The 20,715-nt window shown below is 41.8% G+C and overlaps 2 protein-coding genes across 3 annotated transcripts in view; one reads left to right on the forward strand and one right to left on the reverse strand.

Moving 5' to 3' along the window:
* LOC132787890 (glutamate [NMDA] receptor subunit 1) overlaps window positions 1-1,606 on the reverse strand; it is a 14,086-nt gene extending 12,480 nt beyond the window's left edge. Inside the window, exon 1 of the mRNA XM_060795230.1 lies at window positions 1,507-1,606. The gene's annotated coding sequence lies outside the window, so the exon portion shown is untranslated. The remainder of the gene's footprint in view (window positions 1-1,506) is intronic.
* The window catches only part of LOC132787889 (inositol 1,4,5-trisphosphate receptor), a 23,253-nt gene extending 4,216 nt beyond the window's left edge, over window positions 1-19,037 (forward strand). Inside the window, exons 2-21 of one of the 2 annotated variants that reach the window (XM_060795228.1) lie at window positions 6,090-6,448; window positions 7,306-7,376; window positions 7,440-7,555; window positions 7,619-8,399; window positions 8,463-9,676; window positions 9,741-9,916; window positions 9,977-10,132; window positions 10,192-10,345; window positions 10,408-10,552; window positions 10,634-10,660; window positions 10,722-11,386; window positions 12,449-12,704; window positions 12,768-12,991; window positions 13,052-15,847; window positions 15,915-16,107; window positions 16,174-16,296; window positions 16,651-16,823; window positions 16,890-17,054; window positions 17,116-17,523; window positions 17,585-19,037. In XM_060795228.1, the coding sequence (XP_060651211.1) occupies window positions 6,348-6,448; window positions 7,306-7,376; window positions 7,440-7,555; window positions 7,619-8,399; window positions 8,463-9,676; window positions 9,741-9,916; window positions 9,977-10,132; window positions 10,192-10,345; window positions 10,408-10,552; window positions 10,634-10,660; window positions 10,722-11,386; window positions 12,449-12,704; window positions 12,768-12,991; window positions 13,052-15,847; window positions 15,915-16,107; window positions 16,174-16,296; window positions 16,651-16,823; window positions 16,890-17,054; window positions 17,116-17,523; window positions 17,585-18,151 (8,511 nt within the window). In that variant the 5' untranslated portion in view covers window positions 6,090-6,347 and the 3' untranslated portion in view covers window positions 18,152-19,037. The remainder of the gene's footprint in view (window positions 1-6,089; window positions 6,449-7,305; window positions 7,377-7,439; window positions 7,556-7,618; window positions 8,400-8,462; window positions 9,677-9,740; window positions 9,917-9,976; window positions 10,133-10,191; window positions 10,346-10,407; window positions 10,553-10,633; window positions 10,661-10,721; window positions 11,387-12,448; window positions 12,705-12,767; window positions 12,992-13,051; window positions 15,848-15,914; window positions 16,108-16,173; window positions 16,297-16,650; window positions 16,824-16,889; window positions 17,055-17,115; window positions 17,524-17,584) is intronic. The other variant, XM_060795229.1, reaches the window with a different exon arrangement.
* The last annotated feature ends 1,678 nt before the right edge of the window (window positions 19,038-20,715 follow it).

Genomic DNA, 20,715 nt, shown 5'->3' on the forward strand with positions numbered 1-20,715 from the left:
TACCAAAAATAAACGTCAATTGTTTTATGACGCTCAGGGGCGGCTGGTTTCAAGAGAAGGATCAACTGGGGTAATACAGTCTCGATTTTATGAGGGGGAACAGTTTCCCCAAAAGTGTCGCACAACACAAAAGCTTCAATCAATGCCTAAAAAACTTTAGAAATTCGCCTCTTTGCTCCTGTTGCTTTAACCTTTATATCCCCCATTTTCATTGTGCGTTCGTCTTAATTCGAAAGCTGCCTAAGCCAATAAAGTAGCGGCGAAGGACAACGGCATCGACAACGACGACAAGGAGCAACCGGAGGACCATTTGCTAAAGCGTTTGCGTTTCAGCTGACTTTGTCAAGCCAAGAATGTCCTGGGCGTGTGTGCAAGTGTGTGTGAGAGTGTGCAGAAAGTTAGTCTATATATACTTATGTTTATATTGCTGATCTGTGGGCATTACGAACTTTCGAAAGACTCAAGAACACAATGACAGCCTAAAGGATGTACATTATGCCAGGACCCTTATGCCGGTCAGTTCATGTGCACCAGAGTATTTCAAATTCAACAATAGCATCGTCTTTTCTTTTTGCTAAATTTTCACACACGAATTGCTAAACATATGTTCCCTTTTTCCGCTGCGCATCATTGAATTGAGTGGATCCTTAAGCTGTTTATTGGCAACCCAGACGACCAATGTCGAAGAATGCAAAATTTATTAAAAAAAAAAAAAAGCCACTTAAGTCATTCTTACTTTAATAAAATGTGTATAAAAAAGGGATGCTCGCTGTTGTGTCATAATTATGAACATATTTGCAACGGAAACCGACAGGATGTACCTGTGACAGGATGCCTGTCATCAGCCACGCCTTTAAAAAAAGAAAAAGAAAATATCCTGCCGCATCGACAGCTAATATTCGCTGTTGCTGTATTTACTTTTCACATGAATCAATGCTTAGCAGCATTCGTCCTATATTTGTGGTTCAGTTCTTTTGTGCTGCGACTCGGACATGACTTTAATCAAATTATATTGGCTTTATACCAACTATGTAGTGTGTGTGTGTATGTGTGTATTTCAATGTATTTGTAGGCACTGAGAGTCGGGTCGCCTTAAGTTATGCAAACACTTTTGTATGTGTGCCACTCCTACGGGATGCTTTGCTTTCTCTATTCCTTTTGCTGTCGCGCACATACACACACAGAGACTCACGAACACACACACACGCACACACTCACAGTTGCTGGCACATAGAACTTTTATGCTTCTTGCTTGAATTTCTTCTTTTTTTTTTGGCCAAAGACTTTGGCAAACTTTCACTGTTTAATTTCGTCTTGAGCCACATAAATTTTAATTTCGCTTGTTCTATTTTCGCTTTTCTTATTTGTTTTATTAGAAGTTTTGCTAAACCAGAAGCTTTTCATTTTATCAACAACAATCGTTTTACACACACACACGTAGGGCGGCCAATGATGATACTGGCAGCCTCCACTCCGCGAATTGTTCAACCAATAGCTCATACGCACCGTCGCCACGCAATGAACACTCAATGGCAATCTGTGCCTCACTGTCGCTCGCTCTCTGCCCTTTAAGTTGGACTACTTGGGTCACAACTTTGCGCCTTGCGCGACGCTTTGCTACTGAAGAATATCCCTTTGGCGACGTGAACTTTCTGCCTGTGCTTACGAAGCTTTCGCGTTGCCAAAAAGCAGCTTTCACTGTGGCAGCAGCTTTGCAAGCTCAACGAAAGCTGCGTTACGCCTGCGCCCTGTACATGTAAACAAATAGTTTGCCTTTTGTTTTGCACGCCGTTCGCTTTGTTGTTTTCGTTCGTCGCTCAGCTGATTTTTTTCAGCTCACTCACGTGCGTTCATTAGCGTCGCAGTCGCCGACAACGTCGCTGCCGCTGTCAACGTCGCTGCCTACTTCAACGTCGATTGGCCACTTGTAGCGCTTTTGTTGTGTGCGCTTTTTATGCTGTTGTTGTGATTTGCGGTCGACGCACGCATTTGATTTTATCAGTAAGTTTCATACTTGCTTGTTAGTATGAGTGTGACTAACCGGTAAGTGCTTTTAATTCCACTTCAGATTGATTCGTTTTTAATTTGCATTTTTTGTGTACTTTGTCTAATTGGATTAGTGGCTTCAACACGGCCGATAATAAAGCTCTTCTGCTTCTGCTTCTGCTTCTCCTCTGAGCATACATACAATTTATGCGCCTAGGTCAATCAATGACGCAAGGTTGTTAACAATAAAAATGAGCTTAAATTAAAAAAAAGGAAAACATTTTCTGTATTTGTACTGAGGCAATTTCCATTTTTCTAACAATGCAAATATTACTGAGTCGCGCTCAAAGTTCAGACCTTGAGCTAAAGCAGGTCTTTTGTTGTTTTATTACTTAAGCACTCTCTTGAGTTTCTAGCACTACAACTGCTCATCTTTTGTTAGAGGAAGACACTCGTAAATAAGCAACAGGCTTAAAGGCATTTGATTTGCGGCGGAATAGAGAAAAATTGTTGATGCACAGGTCTAAAGTTAATCGTGACCCTGACCCGGAAAATGCAATTGCATTCTCAATGAGCATGCAAAGTCATCGGCTTTGACGAAACTTGCCTCAAATCAAATCAAATTTGCACACGCGCCAGCAGCGTTCTCATCACTCAAGCGAAAGAAAGCGTAAGTCGGGAGAAAGAACGGAAGTGGGAGAGGAAGGCAAAACTAATGCACAACTAAGAAAGCTAATTTGCAGCGTTGATGCGTAAAGCAAAGTGTGAGACGAACATGGCAAAAAAAAAATACACATGAATGAAAGCAAAAGTTGTTGTGTGTGCGAAAAAGCACTCAGAAAGCTACACCCTCAACATAGAGTGAGAGCAAGAACTACAACAACAACATCAACCGGAACCCAGTGACTTACATTTGAGCAAAGCTTTTTTGTGCGTTCACCTGAGCTTTTGTCAGCGAGCCACTCGACTCTTGAGCTTTTCCAGCATTCTCATTTGAGCGCTGGCCTTTTGTGGGTCGCCGTCGGCATTCTCTCGGAACGTTGAAAACGTTTTCGCCTCCTCTCGTCGCCGCGAAGCATCCGAATCCGAATAAGAAAAAATTTAAATAGCTCTAGCTACTACCAGAAAAAAATCATCAATTATTTATGAGCTTTGCTTATTTATTCTAATCCACGTAAAATCCATTGCGAAAAACAAACGACAACAACAACTAAAAAAAAAATAACAAAACATATATGCATAAGAAAATAGCGAAAAATAAATACGACGATTTTTTCTGTGCCGCGATTTTGTTTACATCTGAAAAAATTTGGTGAAGATATTTGTAAGTGTTGTGGTTATTCTTCTTCTTCTAACAAAAGCATGAAAATGTACACCTGGTGAATAAAGTCAAGTGAACGCTGTGTGTGTATTTGTGTGTGTGTGTGTTAGCATCCGTAAGCTAAAAAAAAATTGTAGGCAAATGTCTGCTGCTCGTCATGTGTATTCATCGCTCCTTTACACACACATGTGCACAGGCGCCTATGTATGGGTGTAGATATGTGGGTGTGTGTAGATATTTGATTGAATTGCTTGTTAATTAAATTTTATGCAATATTAAATAAATTCTATTTAATTGTCCAACAGCTGTGAACAATGCCACAAAAAACAATGAGGCATAGATAGAGAGGAAGAGAGAGAGCGAACGAGAGAATTACTGTAGAGTGAAAGAGAAAAAGTAGAATATTTGTGTATAATTTATTATGATAAGAAATTAATGCACACATTTCATGGCTGTGAACTGATTTAATCGTGGTCGGCGCCGTACAAAAAAAAAAAGCATGTGAAAATTGTACGGGAATGTGAATTGAATCAGTGAACAAATGCCGAAGTGAATGAATGAATGATTGATGTGTGATTGCCGCTGCAGCTGGCACATTGACACGATTTAAACACACATTTTGCACAAATACAATTCGCTTTTCCCGTTTCCGTTTGCCCAACAACCCAACAGCCCAACAATGTGCTCAGGTTAGTATCCTGCCAAACACACAGAAACTCTTGCCCCATGGGGCACTGCCACTCACATTTTACGAGTGACTGGCAGGGAAAACTTTTGTTTGCCTTCGGTGCCTGTTCTCTACTTTCACGTTCTGGGAATTCATTGAATGCCTTTCGCTTGGGCCGTGCCCCAAAGGAAGGATGTGTGCACATAAATATGAAATTTTAATTTCCCCTTTTGAAGCCCAAGCATCCGAAATTGATGGAAAGCTTTTGGCCTAGAGATTTATGCTAATTAGCGAGCAGCCTTCTTCCTGGAATTTTGTCATATTACGAAAGTTGTCGAGCTGTCAAATAAATCTATTGCCAATTATGTGTATACGCAAGTTAAGCTCTACCAACTCATTATTATGCAAGTGTCGTGCTTGCCACACACATGTGTGGATACAACAACAACAACAACAACAATAACAAACAGCATAATATCAAATGGATATTCCGAATATTTCTCCATCCATAAAGCACCACATTTTGGGCAGTGGCCACAATAAATCGTACAAATCAGTCGGTGACTGACCCAAAACAAAATAATCACCTATTAAATAGTTAATATATCAACAAATAGAATCCGGAAATTTCATGTATTTTATTGATTTCATATACCCTGGAAAGAGTGATGCAAGTTTTCAAAGGGGGATAATAATATTGATTCATAGAGTCTATAAAAACTAGCCAAATATTTTATTATCTAATAGCTTATATGATTTTTAAAACTTAACTATATTATTTAAGCACTTACGTTTATTACACACTTTCACGAGTATTTATAAATGTTTTTTTAAAGTTATATAACATTTATTAATAATAGGGTATCTTCCAATTCGTCACTCTCAATCGTAATTCTCCCCTTGTTTGTTATACTTGAGGCAATGTTTATTTTTCTGTTGGATCTTGTAATTAACGTGTTACTTCCAAATACCTGATATTTATTTATGGGAACTCTTGAACGTCAGAGCAACGATAGATGAATAGAAACCAATTGATTTCATAATGCTTTGAAGAAATATCACTCGTTAAATCAAAGAAGCATTCCATTTGCAATTCAACAATGCTGTTAAAATCAATGCGGTATGACAGCATTAAGCCTGTGAAACAATAAAAGCCATTACTATTTGCTTCTTTCATATTCCTATCCTTCGTTTCAGTCGTAATGCTGCCATTAACTGAGAACAATAGTGACAAATCATAAAAATGAAAAGCATGTCGTGCAGATACAACTGAAAATCGTTAAAATAAACGACAAGTTTACATATTCGAAATGCGAAACTGTACATGACAACTGTCATCAACCCCAGCAACGCCACCCACATAAAGAGTGTCCTTATAGTTCGGGAGCACAAGATACATATTGTATGAGCATAGGATACATGGGAAAGTGCTTGACTTGACAGTCAAGGAAGTCAAGTTGAAGTTGAGATACGCTTTTAGCTCGATTTCACCGGACTTCCTTGAAAGTTTCTGAAGATAAACGATAAACATGAAAACTGCAAGTGATACAGATAAGTTGGCATTGCTTTAACGCCAAGTTGGCAGCGCTGTTTTTGTGTTTTTTTATTCTTTAAGCTAATAAATTAAATGATTCTTGCGAAATTAGTTTAAAACATTAAATTAAAGTGACTGCTAATTATAGCAGATCATTTAGAAAACTGTTTATAATTTATTTAATTCACAAATATATTTTTTTGCTTATCAATTGAATGATTAATGCGCGCTACGAATGTTCCAAAATAGATATGACTATATTAAGGGTATTTCTCTATATGTATAGAGACCATATTGGGGTCGAAACCACAACAGAAATATATTTTTGTTCTTTGCGATTTATGCATAATTCAGATATCGACACACCCCTCAACTAGTGGAGCGACACGTTGCTCATACGCACTGTGGGTCAACGGCAGTAAAGCTACTGATAAGGCTACGATAACTTTGCAGACTAATTATAGTCCGGTTATGTAATATAATTAGAGCGAGCACATGTGATTTGTAATGTCTGCATTATGTTGTTATTATTATAATTAATATTGTTATTATTCTTTTCTCTTTTCGTTTCACTCGCGCAGGATACGCAACACAGCAGAAGCAAAAGGACGAAGACGAAGGAGCACAACGAGGACAACGACAAATCTGTGCAATTAACTCGTATAACCGGCCGCAAGCAAAACAATAGCAAACAACAAAAAGGAATCAGAGGGGGCTAAACCCCACCCCTAGAGAGAGAACGAGAGAGAGAGACATACACACATCACGCACTAGCGACTAGCATACGCTATTAGCACGTGTCTCCACACCCCTCCCCCCTCTCCGCGCCGCGCTTCATCATGGGCGACAATATAATTGGCTCGGCGAGCTTCCTTCACTTGGGCGACATTGTTTCGCTTTATGCGGAGGGCAGCGTATGCGGTTTCTTAAGCACACTCGGGTGAGTACCATTCGTCGCACACACTTGTAGTCGACTCACTTGCACTCGCACTCACACTCACATTCACCACTCATTCAGAGCAAGTACTCATACTCGTACTTGCACTCTATGACATTTCAATTGACAGACTCCCGAGTGCTCTGCCAACTGTTGCACACTGCCTTAAGGCAACGACGGCTTACCTGTTAGTATTCTTGATGGTCTTAATAGAGCAATTGAAGGGCCACTCATATGTGCCTCAAGAGTACTTTGTAATTGATGCAGGGTTGATAGAAAATTGCATTAGGTATCTTCTTTTGATATTCATAACTATGTTTAAGTATTTCTTGAGAGGCTGAACATATTTTGCGTTGGAAAATGTTCTTTCAAGTACTATATTTTTATTTTCCTAATTTAAATTAATTCAAAACACAACTCACTTCATAAAGAATTTCTATTATACTCTACATTTCAATTATTTATTTAATGAGGGACACATTTAAGAAAAAGCTTTAAAAAACATAGAGACAATTCCTTGCAAATAAAGTAATATATATATTTTATTCCCCAACTTTTCGTTTAAATTTGAGCAATGCCAATATGTACTCAACCCAAGGATTATATGTGGTTCCGCTCCGTGTTGATTGCTGGTAGTTCAATAAATACAAAAAACCACTTAATTTCTTTCAAATAGCTTTCTTCTCACTCTATTGTAAATAATCTCACAATAGCCAAAAGTTCTTAAGATATTTTCGTAACTTTTTTCTCACTCTATTTAAATCTGCCAAACTTTAGCCTAGATAAACATACACTTAGCAAGAAGAAGTTTTAATTATTTTCATATATAATAAACTGACTCGTATTTTGCTCTCCCATAGCTTGGTGGATGACCGTACGGTTGTGTGTCCCGAGGCGGGAGATTTAAGTTGTCCACCCAAAAAGTTTCGAGGTAAATACTGCAACTTTAACTTGATTTAAGCGCACTTCATTTAACTTGGTTTTTACTTTACAGATTGCCTTATCAAAATATGTCCCATGAATCGGTATTCCGCACAGAAGCAATTCTGGAAGGCAGCCAAGCAATCAGCCAGCTCCAATACAGATCCCAATCTGCTAAAGCGATTGCATGTAAGTTTGAATGGTGGTTACTAAACTATTATATTATTAGCTAAATACATTACTCTATTTTAGCACGCAGCGGAGATTGAGAAGAAACAGAATGAGACCGAAAACAAGAAGCTACTCGGCACCTTTATACAATATGGACGCGCTGTGGTGCAGTTGCTCCACTTGAAGTCCAACAAGTATCTGACGGTGAACAAGCGTCTGCCATCGTTGCTGGAGAAGAATGCAATGCGCGTTTATCTAGATGCTAATGGCAATGAAGGTTCTTGGTTCTACATCAAACCCTTCTACAAGCTGCGCTCCATTGGCGACTATGTGGTGGTGGGCGATAAAGTGATTTTGAGTCCGGTGAATGCGGATCAACAGAATCTGCATGTGGCTGCCAATTATGAGCTGCCCGATAATCCCGGCTGTAAAGAGGTAAACGTACTCAACTCATCGACATCGTGGAAAATCTCGCTGTTCATGGAGCACAAGGAGAATCAGGAGCACATACTCAAGGGCGGCGATGTGGTGCGACTCTTTCACGCCGAGCAGGAGAAGTTCCTTACGATGGACGAGTACAAGAAGCAATACCATGTCTTCCTGCGCACCACGGGACGCACCAGCGCCACGGCGGCAACGAGCAGCAAAGCGCTCTGGGAGATCGAGGTGGTGCAGCACGATTCATGTCGTGGCGGTGCCGGCGACTGGAACTCATTGTACCGCTTTAAGCACTTGGCCACAGGTCATTATCTGGCTGCTGAATCTGAGTTGGATGTAGCTGCTGGTGTGCTGCCAATGAATGTGCACGAATCGCTGTTGCAGGACTCGGGACTCAGCTGCACCATGAACTCCACAATGAATGGTAAGTCAGACATTAAACTTGGCATTTATCTTATAATTTATGTATATCTTTCTACTTTGATAGACAAACCGAAGGGCAAACAGTATCGCCTTGTGTCGGTGCCATATTCCGCGGACATTGCCTCCGTCTTTGTGCTGGATGCCACCACAATGGCGCGCCCGGACAGTCTTGTGCCACAATCGAGCTATGTGCGTCTGCAACACATCTGCTCCAACACCTGGGTTCATGCCACATCCATACCCATTGATGCAGATGACGATAAACCAGTCATGTCAAAGGTCTGCTGCTCACCTATAAAGGAGGATAAAGAGGCCTTTGCTTTGATACCTGTATCCCCAGTGGAAGTGCGTGATCTGGACTTTGCCAATGATGCGTGCAAAGTACTGGCCACGGTCACTAGCAAACTGGACAATGGCAGCATCTCGATCAATGAGCGACGTGCGTTAATCTCGCTGCTTCAGGACATTGTCTACTTCATTGCGGGCATGGAGAACGAACAGAACAAGACCAAGGCGCTGGAGTTTACCATCAAGAATCCCATACGTGATCGGCAGAAGCTGCTCCGCGAGCAATACATTCTCAAGCAGCTGTTCAAGATACTCCAGGGACCATTCCAGGAGCACACGGCAGGCGATGGACCATTTCTGCGCCTGGACGAGCTCAGCGATCCGAAGAACAGTCCCTACAAGAACATCTTTCGGCTGTGCTATCGCATACTGCGTCTCTCGCAGCAGGACTATCGCAAGAATCAGGAGTACATAGCCAAACACTTTGGCCTGATGCAGAAGCAGATCGGCTACGATATACTCGCCGAGGACACCATCACAGCGCTGCTGCACAACAATCGCAAGCTGCTGGAGAAGCATATTACGGCCGCTGAGATCGAGACATTTGTGGGTCTGGTGCGCAAGAACATGCACAACTGGGACTCGCGTTTCCTCGACTACCTCTCCGATCTGTGCGTCTCGAATCGCAAAGCGATTGCCGTCACCCAGGAGCTGATCTGCAAGAGCGTGCTCAGCGACAAGAATGTAGACATTTTGATCGATACCCAAGTGAAAGCGTTACGTGGTGGCGCCGCTGTACGTTGCTACAAGGGCGCCTCGGAGGATGTTTGCTTGGCCACGCTCACTGAGGTTGCTGGCGACGATGAGGATCGCTCCGATGTGCAGTCCACTTCGACCACCACCACCTGGGACAGTGCGAGCTTGAATGACGAGGATGCCATTTCGCCAGGCGAGAAATACGAGATACACTTGCAGTGGAAAGGTCAACCGGTAAGCAAGGCAGCTCATCAACTTTGCATTTCATTAATTAAACATATTTTCATTCCTTGTATAGTCTTCGCGTTCGATGGCGGATCTAGCCAACTGCGTAGCCGATGGCTGTGAACAGGAAGCGGCCATATTAAACTATTATCGCCATCAACTGAATCTGTTCTCCAACATGTGCCTCAATCGTCAGTATCTGGCGCTGAACAGACTGTCGCCCCAACTAGACATTGATTTGATACTAAAGTGAGTACTACATTGTTTCCTTGTCAAAACATTTGCTAATCCTTCTTCCTTCTGTTTTAGATGCATGTCAGATGAAACTATGCCATATGAGCTGCGTGCCTCCTTCTGCAGGCTGATGTTGCACATGCATGTCGATCGTGATCCGCAGGAGCCTGTGACGCCTGTGAAATATGCGCGACTTTGGAGTGAAATACCCTCCAAGATGTCCATAATGGAGTTAGTAATGTGCTTTATCCTAATTAAGTTAACAATCTAAACTTGTGACTCTCGCTTAGCTACGATGGCAAGAATCAGCAGCCGGATCAGAATAAGCAGGCATGTCGTGCCAAATTCAACACAACTATTGCATTTGTAGAGAACTATCTGTGCAATGTGGCGACCAAGGCGTGGCTTTTTACGGATCAGGAACAGAACAAACTGACCTTCGAGGTGAGCCTTAAACAAATTTCTTTTAAAGCAAATTTAACAAAAATTTTTGTATCCTTCTACAGGTCGTAAAACTAGCCCGAGATTTGATCTACTTTGGCTTCTACAGTTTCAGCGATCTGCTGCGTTTGACCAAGACGCTGCTCTCCATTCTAGACTGCGTTTCAGAGACAACAACTGGTGGCGCCTTTGTAAACACGGATATTGATTGTGAGTAGTTTGTTTTGGGATCTAGTAAATCCCTTTAGATTAGTTAGCTAAGTAAGTTTTCTGCATCTCCCAAATGACAAGCTGTCGATGAGGAGACCAATAACGATGGTAAGCTTCGTTGATGGTTGTTTAATATGTCTTTAAGCTAACCCGTGCTTTCCTCTTGCAGCTGAGGGCGGCGTGCTGCGCTCCATTGGTGACATGAGCACAGTGATGACATCGTTGGCGCTAGGATCTGTTGGTCAAGCGATTGCTGCTCCCTCTATAGCGCTGCAGCAACGCAAGTCTGTCTCTCAGCTGATGAAAGAATATCCGCTGGTCATGGACACTAAGCTCAAGATTATAGAAATTCTTCAATTCATTCTGGACGTGCGTCTCGACTATAGAATCAGTTGCCTGCTGTCGATATTCAAGCGTGAATTCGATGAGTCTGAAGTGGTTGCTCAGGGTCAATCTACCACCACACCTGTCAACGAGGATCCTTCACAACAGCAACCACAACCGACGCCGCCTGCCAGTGCTGGCACCACAGATTCGGAGCAGATAGCCGCCGCCGAGGCAGCTATGGCTGCAGCTGCAGCGGCTGCTTCAGCGGCAGCGGCGCGACAGAAGAACATCGATTTGGAATCGATTGGAGTGCAGGCAGAGGGTATCTTCGATTGCGAACGCAGCGATGCCGCCAATTTGGATTTGGATGGACAAGGTGGACGCACTTTTCTGCGTGTGCTGCTGCACCTGATCATGCATGATTATGCGCCTTTGGTTTCGGGAGCACTGCATCTGCTCTTCAGACACTTTAGTCAGCGGCAGGAGGTGTTGCAAGCCTTTCGCCAGGTAAGCTAATCAAGTAAAGGCTACAGTAGGTGATACTGAATGATGCGAAGTCAAACAAGGCGGCAACATATTGATGCACATTCTGTTGAAATTGAGAAAGAAGCAAGAGACGAATTGGTACTTTTTCCATTTGCAGCCATGTTATACGCTTGCAGAGTGTATCAGAATGTTAAATTTCATAAGTATATATAATATGTATATATTAACAATACTATAAAAGCCAGCTCAATGATTGAAATCTTACAAATTTAGCTGAATGTAATTTATTGATATTTATGTAGTCAGTCGTTTAGTTTTAAATGTAATATGAAAAAACGTTTGATTGTGGCATAAGACATAATATATTAATAAGTGAGAAAAACAACTTTAAATCTATGCTCATTTGGTAATATGTACTTTAAATACTATAGCCAATTGACCTTAAATTGTATCCACATATCTGGAATGTTTGCATGTCAGCAAGTCGGTCTGCGTCATTAAAAACTTAATCTGAAAGCAAACCTAATACAGTTTATATTAGCAAATTATAAACTTTATAACTACAATTTAACTTAGATATCACGACCTTATCAAAGTTGTTGAAAGTATCTCTGCAAGCGTATTAAAATTTCGGAGTGCCGATTATTATTTGTTGCTAGTTACATATTAGATAAACTAATCTGATTACTTGGGCATTTGCATTATAGTTGTTGCTCTCTAATTTCTCTCTTTCTCTCTCAATATATATTCTTCATCTCTCTTGTGTTTGCATGCAACGCGCTATCGATCTCGTTTTGCGCTCTCGATCTCAACTAATAATCGTTACACGTAACATTTCTCATACGCAACACACACTTGTAATACATGCACTATTAACACACACTAACTAACTAACCAAAACTAACTAACTAACAACTCAACATCTCAATCAATCAACTAACCAATTAACACTAAAGTGGACGTATACCGCATATCGTACTGAAAGATATTTTGATTTTGTATGTATTATTTTTGTAACATTTATAATGAATTTTGCACAACAAGATGTGATATAAACTAAGCAAACCTTTTACAACTTTACAGGTGCAACTGCTTGTCTCGGACAGCGATGTGGAGTCCTACAAGCAAATCAAATCAGACTTGGACATCTTGCGACAGAGTGTCGAGAAGTCAGAGTTGTGGGTCTACAAGGCCAAGGCGACAGATGAGCTGGGCACCGATGCTGTGGGAGGTGCGGATAGTCTAGAGTATGATGCCACATTATCGCCAGAGCAGCGCAGCGAGTATCAGAAGGTCAAGGAGATCCTTATACGCATGAACAAGTTCTGCGTAACAGCAGGTGGGAACAGAAATCCAACAATCTGCTTGAACAATCTTAAGATATAAACTGTTCCTCTTGCAGGTCCCATTGTGAAGCCACGCAAGCATGAGCAGCGACTGCTGCGCAATGTTGGAGTTCACACAGTGGTCCTAGATCTGCTGCAGAATCCCTACGACGAAAAGGACGATGTGCTGATGAAGGAGCTCATGTGTCTGGCTCATGAATTTCTGCAAAACTTTTGCCTTGGCAATCAGCAGAATCAAGTGCTGCTTCACAACCATCTCGACTTGTTCCTTAATCCAGGCGTAAGTTAATGAAGTGACACAATTAAATCAGCAAATAATTCTGATACTTTCCCTTTTCAGATACTCGAGGCGAAGACCGTGTGCGCAATATTTAAGGATAACCTGGCGCTGTGCAACGAGGTGACCGACAAGGTAGTCCAGCACTTTGTGCACTGCATCGAGATCCATGGCCGGCATGTGGCCTACTTGCAGTTCCTGCAGACAATCGTCAAGGCAGAAAATCAATTCATACGCAAGTGCCAGGACATGGTGATGCAGGAGCTCATCAATGCCGGAGAAGATGTGCTGGTGTTCTACAACGACAAGACATCGTTCCATCACTTTGTGCAGATGATGCAACAGCAGCTACAGCGACGCACACAGCTGCCCGACGACAGTCCGCTCAAGTATCATGTGGAGCTGGTCAAGCTGCTCGCCTGCTGCACCATGGGCAAGAATGTCTACACGGAGATCAAGTGCAACAATCTAATATCTCTCGATGACATTGTAACGGTCATTTGTCATCCGCTCTGCATGCCAGAAGTAAAAGAGGCTTATGTGGATTTCCTCAATCATTGCTACATTGATACCGAAGTGGAAATGAAGGAGATTTATGCATCCGGTCACATGTGGAGTCTCTTTGAAAAGAGTTTCCTCGTCGATCTCAATCAATTGATATCGAATACTACGGCCACAGCAAACAAGACGCTGCTGGCTTATGTACTCAATGGTGTTACCAACTTACTAAGCAGCTTCTTCTCCAGCCCCTTCTCCGATCAGAGCACGATCATCCAGTCGCGGCAAGTGATCTTTGTGCAGCTCCTGCAGGCAGCATATCGTCTTACCCAATGCAAATGGTTGTCGCTGGCCGATCGCTTCAATGTAGAGAACTGCATACGCACTTTGACTGAGTCGGCGAAGATGCGCAGCATTGTGTTGCCACTGGAGCTGGAGCAACAGGTGGCCAACATGTCGAGCAAGACGGCGATGCTGACGCGTCAAACAACCAAATGGCTGCTGGCCTCCAAGCAACCCAAATACGAGACGCAACAATCCGCCAATCTGATGCGCTGGGATCGCTCAATTATAGAGGGTCTGCAGGACATTGTCTCGCTACTAGAGGATCAACTAAAGCCGGTGGTTGAAGCCGAACTCTCTCTGCTAGTCGATATACTCTATCGCTCTGAGCTGCTCTTTCCCGCTGGCACCGAGGCGAGGAAACGTTGTGAAAGCGGCGGCTTCATACGCAAATTGATCAAGCACACAGAGAAGCTGCTCGAGGAGAAGGAGGAGCGCATGTGTGTCAAAGTACTGCGTACGCTGCGCGAAATGATGGCCATCGATGTCAACTATGGCGAAAAGGGTGACGCATTGCGCCAGACGTTGCTACTACGCTATTTCCAGACCAAGAGTGCACCTAAGCTAGAAGAAGAGCATTCTCAGCTACCAGCTGCGGCTGCAATTGCTGCTGCGGCTGCCGCTGCAGCTGCCTCCGATCCGGCCAAGCAGCTGCACCTGGTCACCCATGGACCGGGTGCCAAGTATTTGGCACGTGCCGGCAAAACGTTGCACGAAATGCAGAATCATTTGGATCGCGAGGGTGCGTCCGATTTAGTCGTCGAACTGGTCATCAAATCGGTGCATTCGCCAAACATCTTTGTGGAGGCTGTCGAACTGGGAATCGCGCTGCTTGAGGGCGGCAATCCCATCATACAGAAGGGCATGTTCCAGAAGTTTCTCAGCGATGATCTAAATCAGGCCTTCTTCAAGGTGTTCTTTGAGAAGATGAAGGATGCCCAGCAGGAGATCAAATCAACAGTCTCCGTCAACACCACTGACATTGCGGCAAAGGCGCATGAGCACAAGCAGGACGCCAATATGGAGCTGGACAAGATCTCGCGCAAGCATGGCATCAAGAGCAATGGTGTCGTTATAACGGATGAACTGAAACGGGAGCTGCATAATGCAGGTTTGGCCACGGCGCGAGCCTATGGCAATGCTCGGAATATACACTCGGGCGAGGAGAGTTCAGCCATCAGTGTGAATAGTCCACTCGAGGATATACTTGCTGAGAAACTAGAGAAGCATCGAGACACCAAGGAGCAACGCAATCAGCTGTCCAACAAGGTGCTTGTGATGCAACCCATTCTACGTTTTCTCCAACTGCTGTGCGAGAATCACAATCCTGACCTACAGAATCTGCTGCGCAATCAAAACAACAAAACCAACAACAATCTTGTTTCTGAGACGCTCATGTTCCTTGACTGCATCTGTGGCTCCACCACAGGCGGCCTTGGGCTACTTGGACTCTACATCAACGAGCACAATGTGGCGCTCATCAATCAAACGCTGGAGACGCTCACCGAGTACTGTCAGGGACCGTGCCATGAGAACCAGAACTGCATTGCCACACACGAATCGAACGGTTTGGACATTATTACAGCCTTGATATTGAACAACATTAATCCGCTGGGAGAGAATCGCATGGATCTGGTGTTGGAGCTCAAAAATAACGCTTCGAAACTGCTGCTGGCCATCATGGAGAGTCGCGGTGACAGCGAGAATGCCGAGCGTATTCTCTACAACATGAATCCCAAGCAGCTGGTCGAAGTCGCTTGCAAGGCTTATCACCAGGAGGAGTTAATCGATGAGCAGGACGATGCGGATGAGCCCAGCGCAGCCACAGATGACGATGATGCAACGGTCAGTCCACGCGAGGTGGGACACAACATTTATATACTCTGCCATCAGCTGGCACAGCACAACAAGGAATTGGCAGCACTCTTAAAGGCCTCCGAAGATCCTCAATCGGCTAGTTTTGATGCCAAGACAAGTCAGGCTCTGATGTATTATGCCACTCACACAGCTCAAATTGAAGTATGTTCTTCACTCACAACTTTACTATGAATTATAGAAATTAAATATATTTTGTATTCTTCTTTAGATCGTTCGCAATGACCGCACTCTGGAGCAAATTGTATTCCCTATACCCGAAATATGCGAGTATCTAACCACAGACACGAAAATTAAAATACTTAACACGGCCGAACGTGATGATCAGGGATCCAAGGTGGCAGACTTCTTTGACAAGGCCGAGGAGATGTTCAACGAGATGAAGTGGCAAAAGAAACTGCGAAGTATGTACTAAATCATTTATTATGATTGAATTAGTATCTATAACATTTAAAATTCCTCATTTAAAGGTCAGCAGTTACTCTTCTGGATTAGCAGCTATATGTCATTGTGGAGTAACATACTCTTCAATTGCGTGGTCGTCATCAACATGATTGTGGCTTTCTTCTATCCCTTTGACAACACTGTGCCAGGTAAACCAACACATTGTCATTTAATTTGATGTTTTTTTAAGTGAATTATGTACTTAGGTATATTTTGAAGTGTATTTGGATTTCTTTGTAAAATATTGCTCTTTTAAAAACGAACATATTTTATATACTATGTCCTTCGATCCTTCTTCCACAAAAAGTATTTAGTTTATCGACGGATCATTATTTTATCTATATATCTCCAAATTTTCTGTCTGCATCAAAAGATTTTATTCAAACTTACTATCTAGAAGTAAATTATCGTAATTTTGGTATTTTCACATTCTACTTTTAAGCCAAGAATCTACTATCTCCATTTAACATCAACCTCTTAATATTTTGTTTATTTAACCTCAGAACTCAGCTCGCACATTTCTCTGCTATTTTGGGCCATATTGATATTCTCGCTGGTAATTGTGATAACGCTGCCCCGCGAATCGGGGATACGCACATTCATTGGCTCTGTAATACTCCGATTTATATTTATGCTGGGTCCAGAATCGACCCTCTGCCTATTGGGCGTTGTCACGGTGAGTAATACTCTAAATCGAATAGATTTTAAATGCAATTTAATTCGTCTCAATATATCTTTGCAGGTGACTCTGAAGAGCGTTCATATTGTGAGCATAATGGGTAACAAAGGCACGCTAGAGAAACGCTTCCTTAAGATCATCACTGATGTTCAGCTGCTCTATCACTGCATTTATATAGCATTTTGCTTCTGTGGACTGATCTTCCATCCGTTCTTCTACTCGCTGCTGGTATGTTGCAACTATATATATATACGAGAGAAATCAAATTAATCCAGAATGTGTATTTCAGCTCTTTGATGTCGTCTATCGTGAGGAAACTCTGGTTAACGTTATTCGCTCTGTAACTCGAAACGGTCGCTCCATCGTTTTGACTGCGGTTTTGGCATTGATATTGGTTTATCTATTCTCCATCATTGGCTACATGTTCTTCAAAGATGATTTCCTCGTCTCTGTTGACTTTGAAGAGGAAACTACAACGCCTGTCACTATCTCGATGCCTGCGTCCTTAGAAGAGACATGCGCCAAGCCAGATGAGCTTGGTGGCTGCAATGGGAACCCCTCACAGCAGGTGGCTACCAATGCCGATGCCAAAGAACGTTCCTGTGACTCGCTAGTCATGTGCATTGTGACAACTTTGAACCAAGGATTGCGCAATGGAGGCGGCATTGGCGATATACTCCGAGCACCATCCAGCAAGGTAAAAAAACTTTTGTATTTCACTAAAATTATAGTTTTTAATGACTATTTTTGACTTGCAGGAGGGTCTCTTCGTAGCACGCGTAATCTATGATTTGCTGTTCTTCTTTATTGTCATCATTATCGTGTTGAATTTAATCTTTGGTGTGATTATCGATACCTTTGCCGATCTGAGATCAGAGAAGCAGCAAAAGGAAGCGATATTGAAGACAACTTGCTTCATTTGTTCCTTGAATCGCTCCGCGTTCGATAACAAAACGGTCAGCTTTGAGGAGCATATCAAAAGCGAACACAATATGTGGCATTACTTGTACTTCATTGTACTGGTCAAGGTTAAGGATCCCACAGAGTTTACTGGACCCGAGAGTTACGTATACGCCATGGTGAAGGCCGGCATATTGGAATGGTTTCCACGATTACGGGCCATGTCGCTGGCCGCTGTCGATGCCGATGGCGAACAGATCGAACTGCGCAGCATGCAGGCCCAGTTGCTAGAGACACAGCTGCTGATCAAGAACCTTTCGACACAGCTGCACGAGCTTAAGGATCACATGACGGAACAACGCAAACAGAAACAGCGATTGGGACTGCTCAACACGACGGCCAGAGAGCCAGAAATTAGATATTGAGAAAATAGGGTTAACGCAAGACTTAGCATAGCACAGAAATCAAATGAAATCAAGTCGATTGAATTTAAAACATTCCCTTGTGTAGATCATGCACTACATAGAAGTTAACTTAAAAGTATTCGGCACTACTTTCCACTCGTAATTTGTTCCAATCTCAGTTAGTAGTTGGTCACTCGGGAAGCCCCATTATAAAATGTTTTAATTCCGTTTGTTTTTAGAAGAAAACTTGGAGATCTTTTACTGCTCCAGACCATATACTATTTGTATCCAATCTGTATTACTTATAATCGAATGCCAGTAAAACATTTTCTCAAGACAGTTTATTGACTCGACCATTTCGAAGTAAAAAATCAAAAATGAAAAAACCATGTACTTTAACTAAGAAAAGTACCTTCATGTATAACTAGTACACTCACTCAGAGAACTTAGGGCTGTTAAAATGTTATTTAGTGGATTTCTTGATCCGCATTTCCACAAGTTGTTCTCCTATCCCCCAACTATTTCTACAACCTTTTTATACCCACTTTATATACACTGTTTCAATGGCAATGTGTCGCAAAGCGACTTGGAAAATTTACTTAATTGTTAATTTGAGCTGTTTTTAAGTTACTTATTCATTATTTTGTTAATTATATATAAACATACAAACGTAATTTGTAAATTACAATAATTATCATCAAATCCACAGTTGCAATCAAGAAATCAAACAGAAAACTAATCAGCTATTGTGATTATACGTTCCCTTATATATTCACCGTTTCGAATTGTTTATTACCATGTACTCGATGCGAGTTTTGTTGGTTAATTTTATTATAAGCTAACAATTAATTAATATTCCTAAGAATCTGTTTAATACTTAAGCTATTTTAATAAAAGAAATTCATAATCTACAAAACCTATCAATGCACTATGGGCTATTTTCCATTTTAGCTGTCATTTAATATTACGAGTAAACCATAAGAGTAACCATAAGAGTGTTCCCAAGAAAAGTAGGCGTGGCAACACCTGGTAAAGGTCCACAAAAATCTGATAAAATCCGCTCTGTCTTGTCTGTCTTGTCCGCTCTGTCTGCTCTGTTCGGTCTGTCTTACTTAGTCCACTGCAAAAATATCAAATTTTCAGCAGTATACTTTGAGGGTGCAACAGCTTACATCTACATTGCGATAGATGGCTCCACTAATTAAGCAAGTGACTTGCTGTATTTCTGGTCGCTATTGGTTTATGTTCGCCTGGTATTTCTCCTGGTGGGTTGAAACTTTTCTGCAGTTTGTGGCGGTATCGAGTAGACATTAACAACACTAACACAATTAGAAGTTGTTGTTGAAATTATTGATGTTAAAGTTGTTGTTGTTGCTGGTGTTGGCTTCTAGTAACCGTCACGAAAGTCTAAGAAGTGGCAAATCAATATTTAAAATACCAGGCGAACATAAATCAGCAGCAAGCGGTTGCTTTGAAAACCAGTTTCGTTCGTTATTTTCAAAAGTTAGTGGACACGCTATTTCTCGTTTGCTTTCAAATTTCAAATTTGGCGCCACTGTACTATGGGGCATTTTCCATTTTAGCTGGCATTTAATATTTCGAGTAAACCATAAGAGATGTTTTACTGCAAGTTTTGGTATTATGTTACTAAATTCCCAAGGAATGTATCAGAGAAAAGTAGACGTGGCAACACCTCTACCGCCCACAAAAATCTGAAAAAATTGAATATTACGGACACCTATGGAGTTAGTATTCAATTCTTACACCAATATGGACTTACGTTTCTGAATTCGACACGCCCATTACAATTTTTCCCCGCCCCTTCCGCCCTCAAAATTTTGAAAAAATGTTATATTTTCAGCAATTTTAGAGAAAAAGACCCCATTCTTGTTAGACATAATGTAAATCCTAGCCCGGATGTGCACTGCAAAAAACATAGAAGTTATTCACAAAACATGGCTTCAGACGGCCCTTCTCTCTATTTCCTACAGAGCACAAATCGGTGTTGAAAACGTGAGGTTCTCTGAAAAAAATGGGAATTGCACCAATTGTGCGGAAAAATGCAGAAAAAGACAACTATTGATGGATTAAGAATTGATAACACTACAACATACAGTGCTCTACAATTAAAATATTCAATCGATTCTCGGTCATTTGAAGGAAGAGCGAGATATCTTTTTGCCCAATGATATAACAAAACATATGCAAGGTGAAAAGGATCTTTTTAATAAACAGAAAATAGCGCACAACTAGGGAATTTTTGATTACAATTCATTTTCTTGAGTGTAAATCGCTAGAGTTGATTTTGTGATCTTACGAAGCCATCTTCTAAACACTTAATCGAGAATATAGCCGCCGAAGTACTAATTTTTAGAATGCTTAAATTAAAAGTATGCAGTACACTTTTTAAGAACGCTTCTCTTGTTGATGCCGTCGCGAGCTGTTGAAATCACGGTTGCCATCCCAAAAAAATGTTTTGTACCAAAATTTGGAGCAAAAATGTACCAAACATTTTTCACGAAAGATTTTTTGTATTTCACAAATTGTGATTTACCAATTTACCAATTTTCCGCTATGTCCGCTAT

The sequence above is a fragment of the Drosophila nasuta genome, chromosome 2R, assembly GCF_023558535.2.
Source record: "Drosophila nasuta strain 15112-1781.00 chromosome 2R, ASM2355853v1, whole genome shotgun sequence".
NCBI lineage: Eukaryota > Metazoa > Arthropoda > Insecta > Diptera > Drosophilidae > Drosophila > Drosophila nasuta.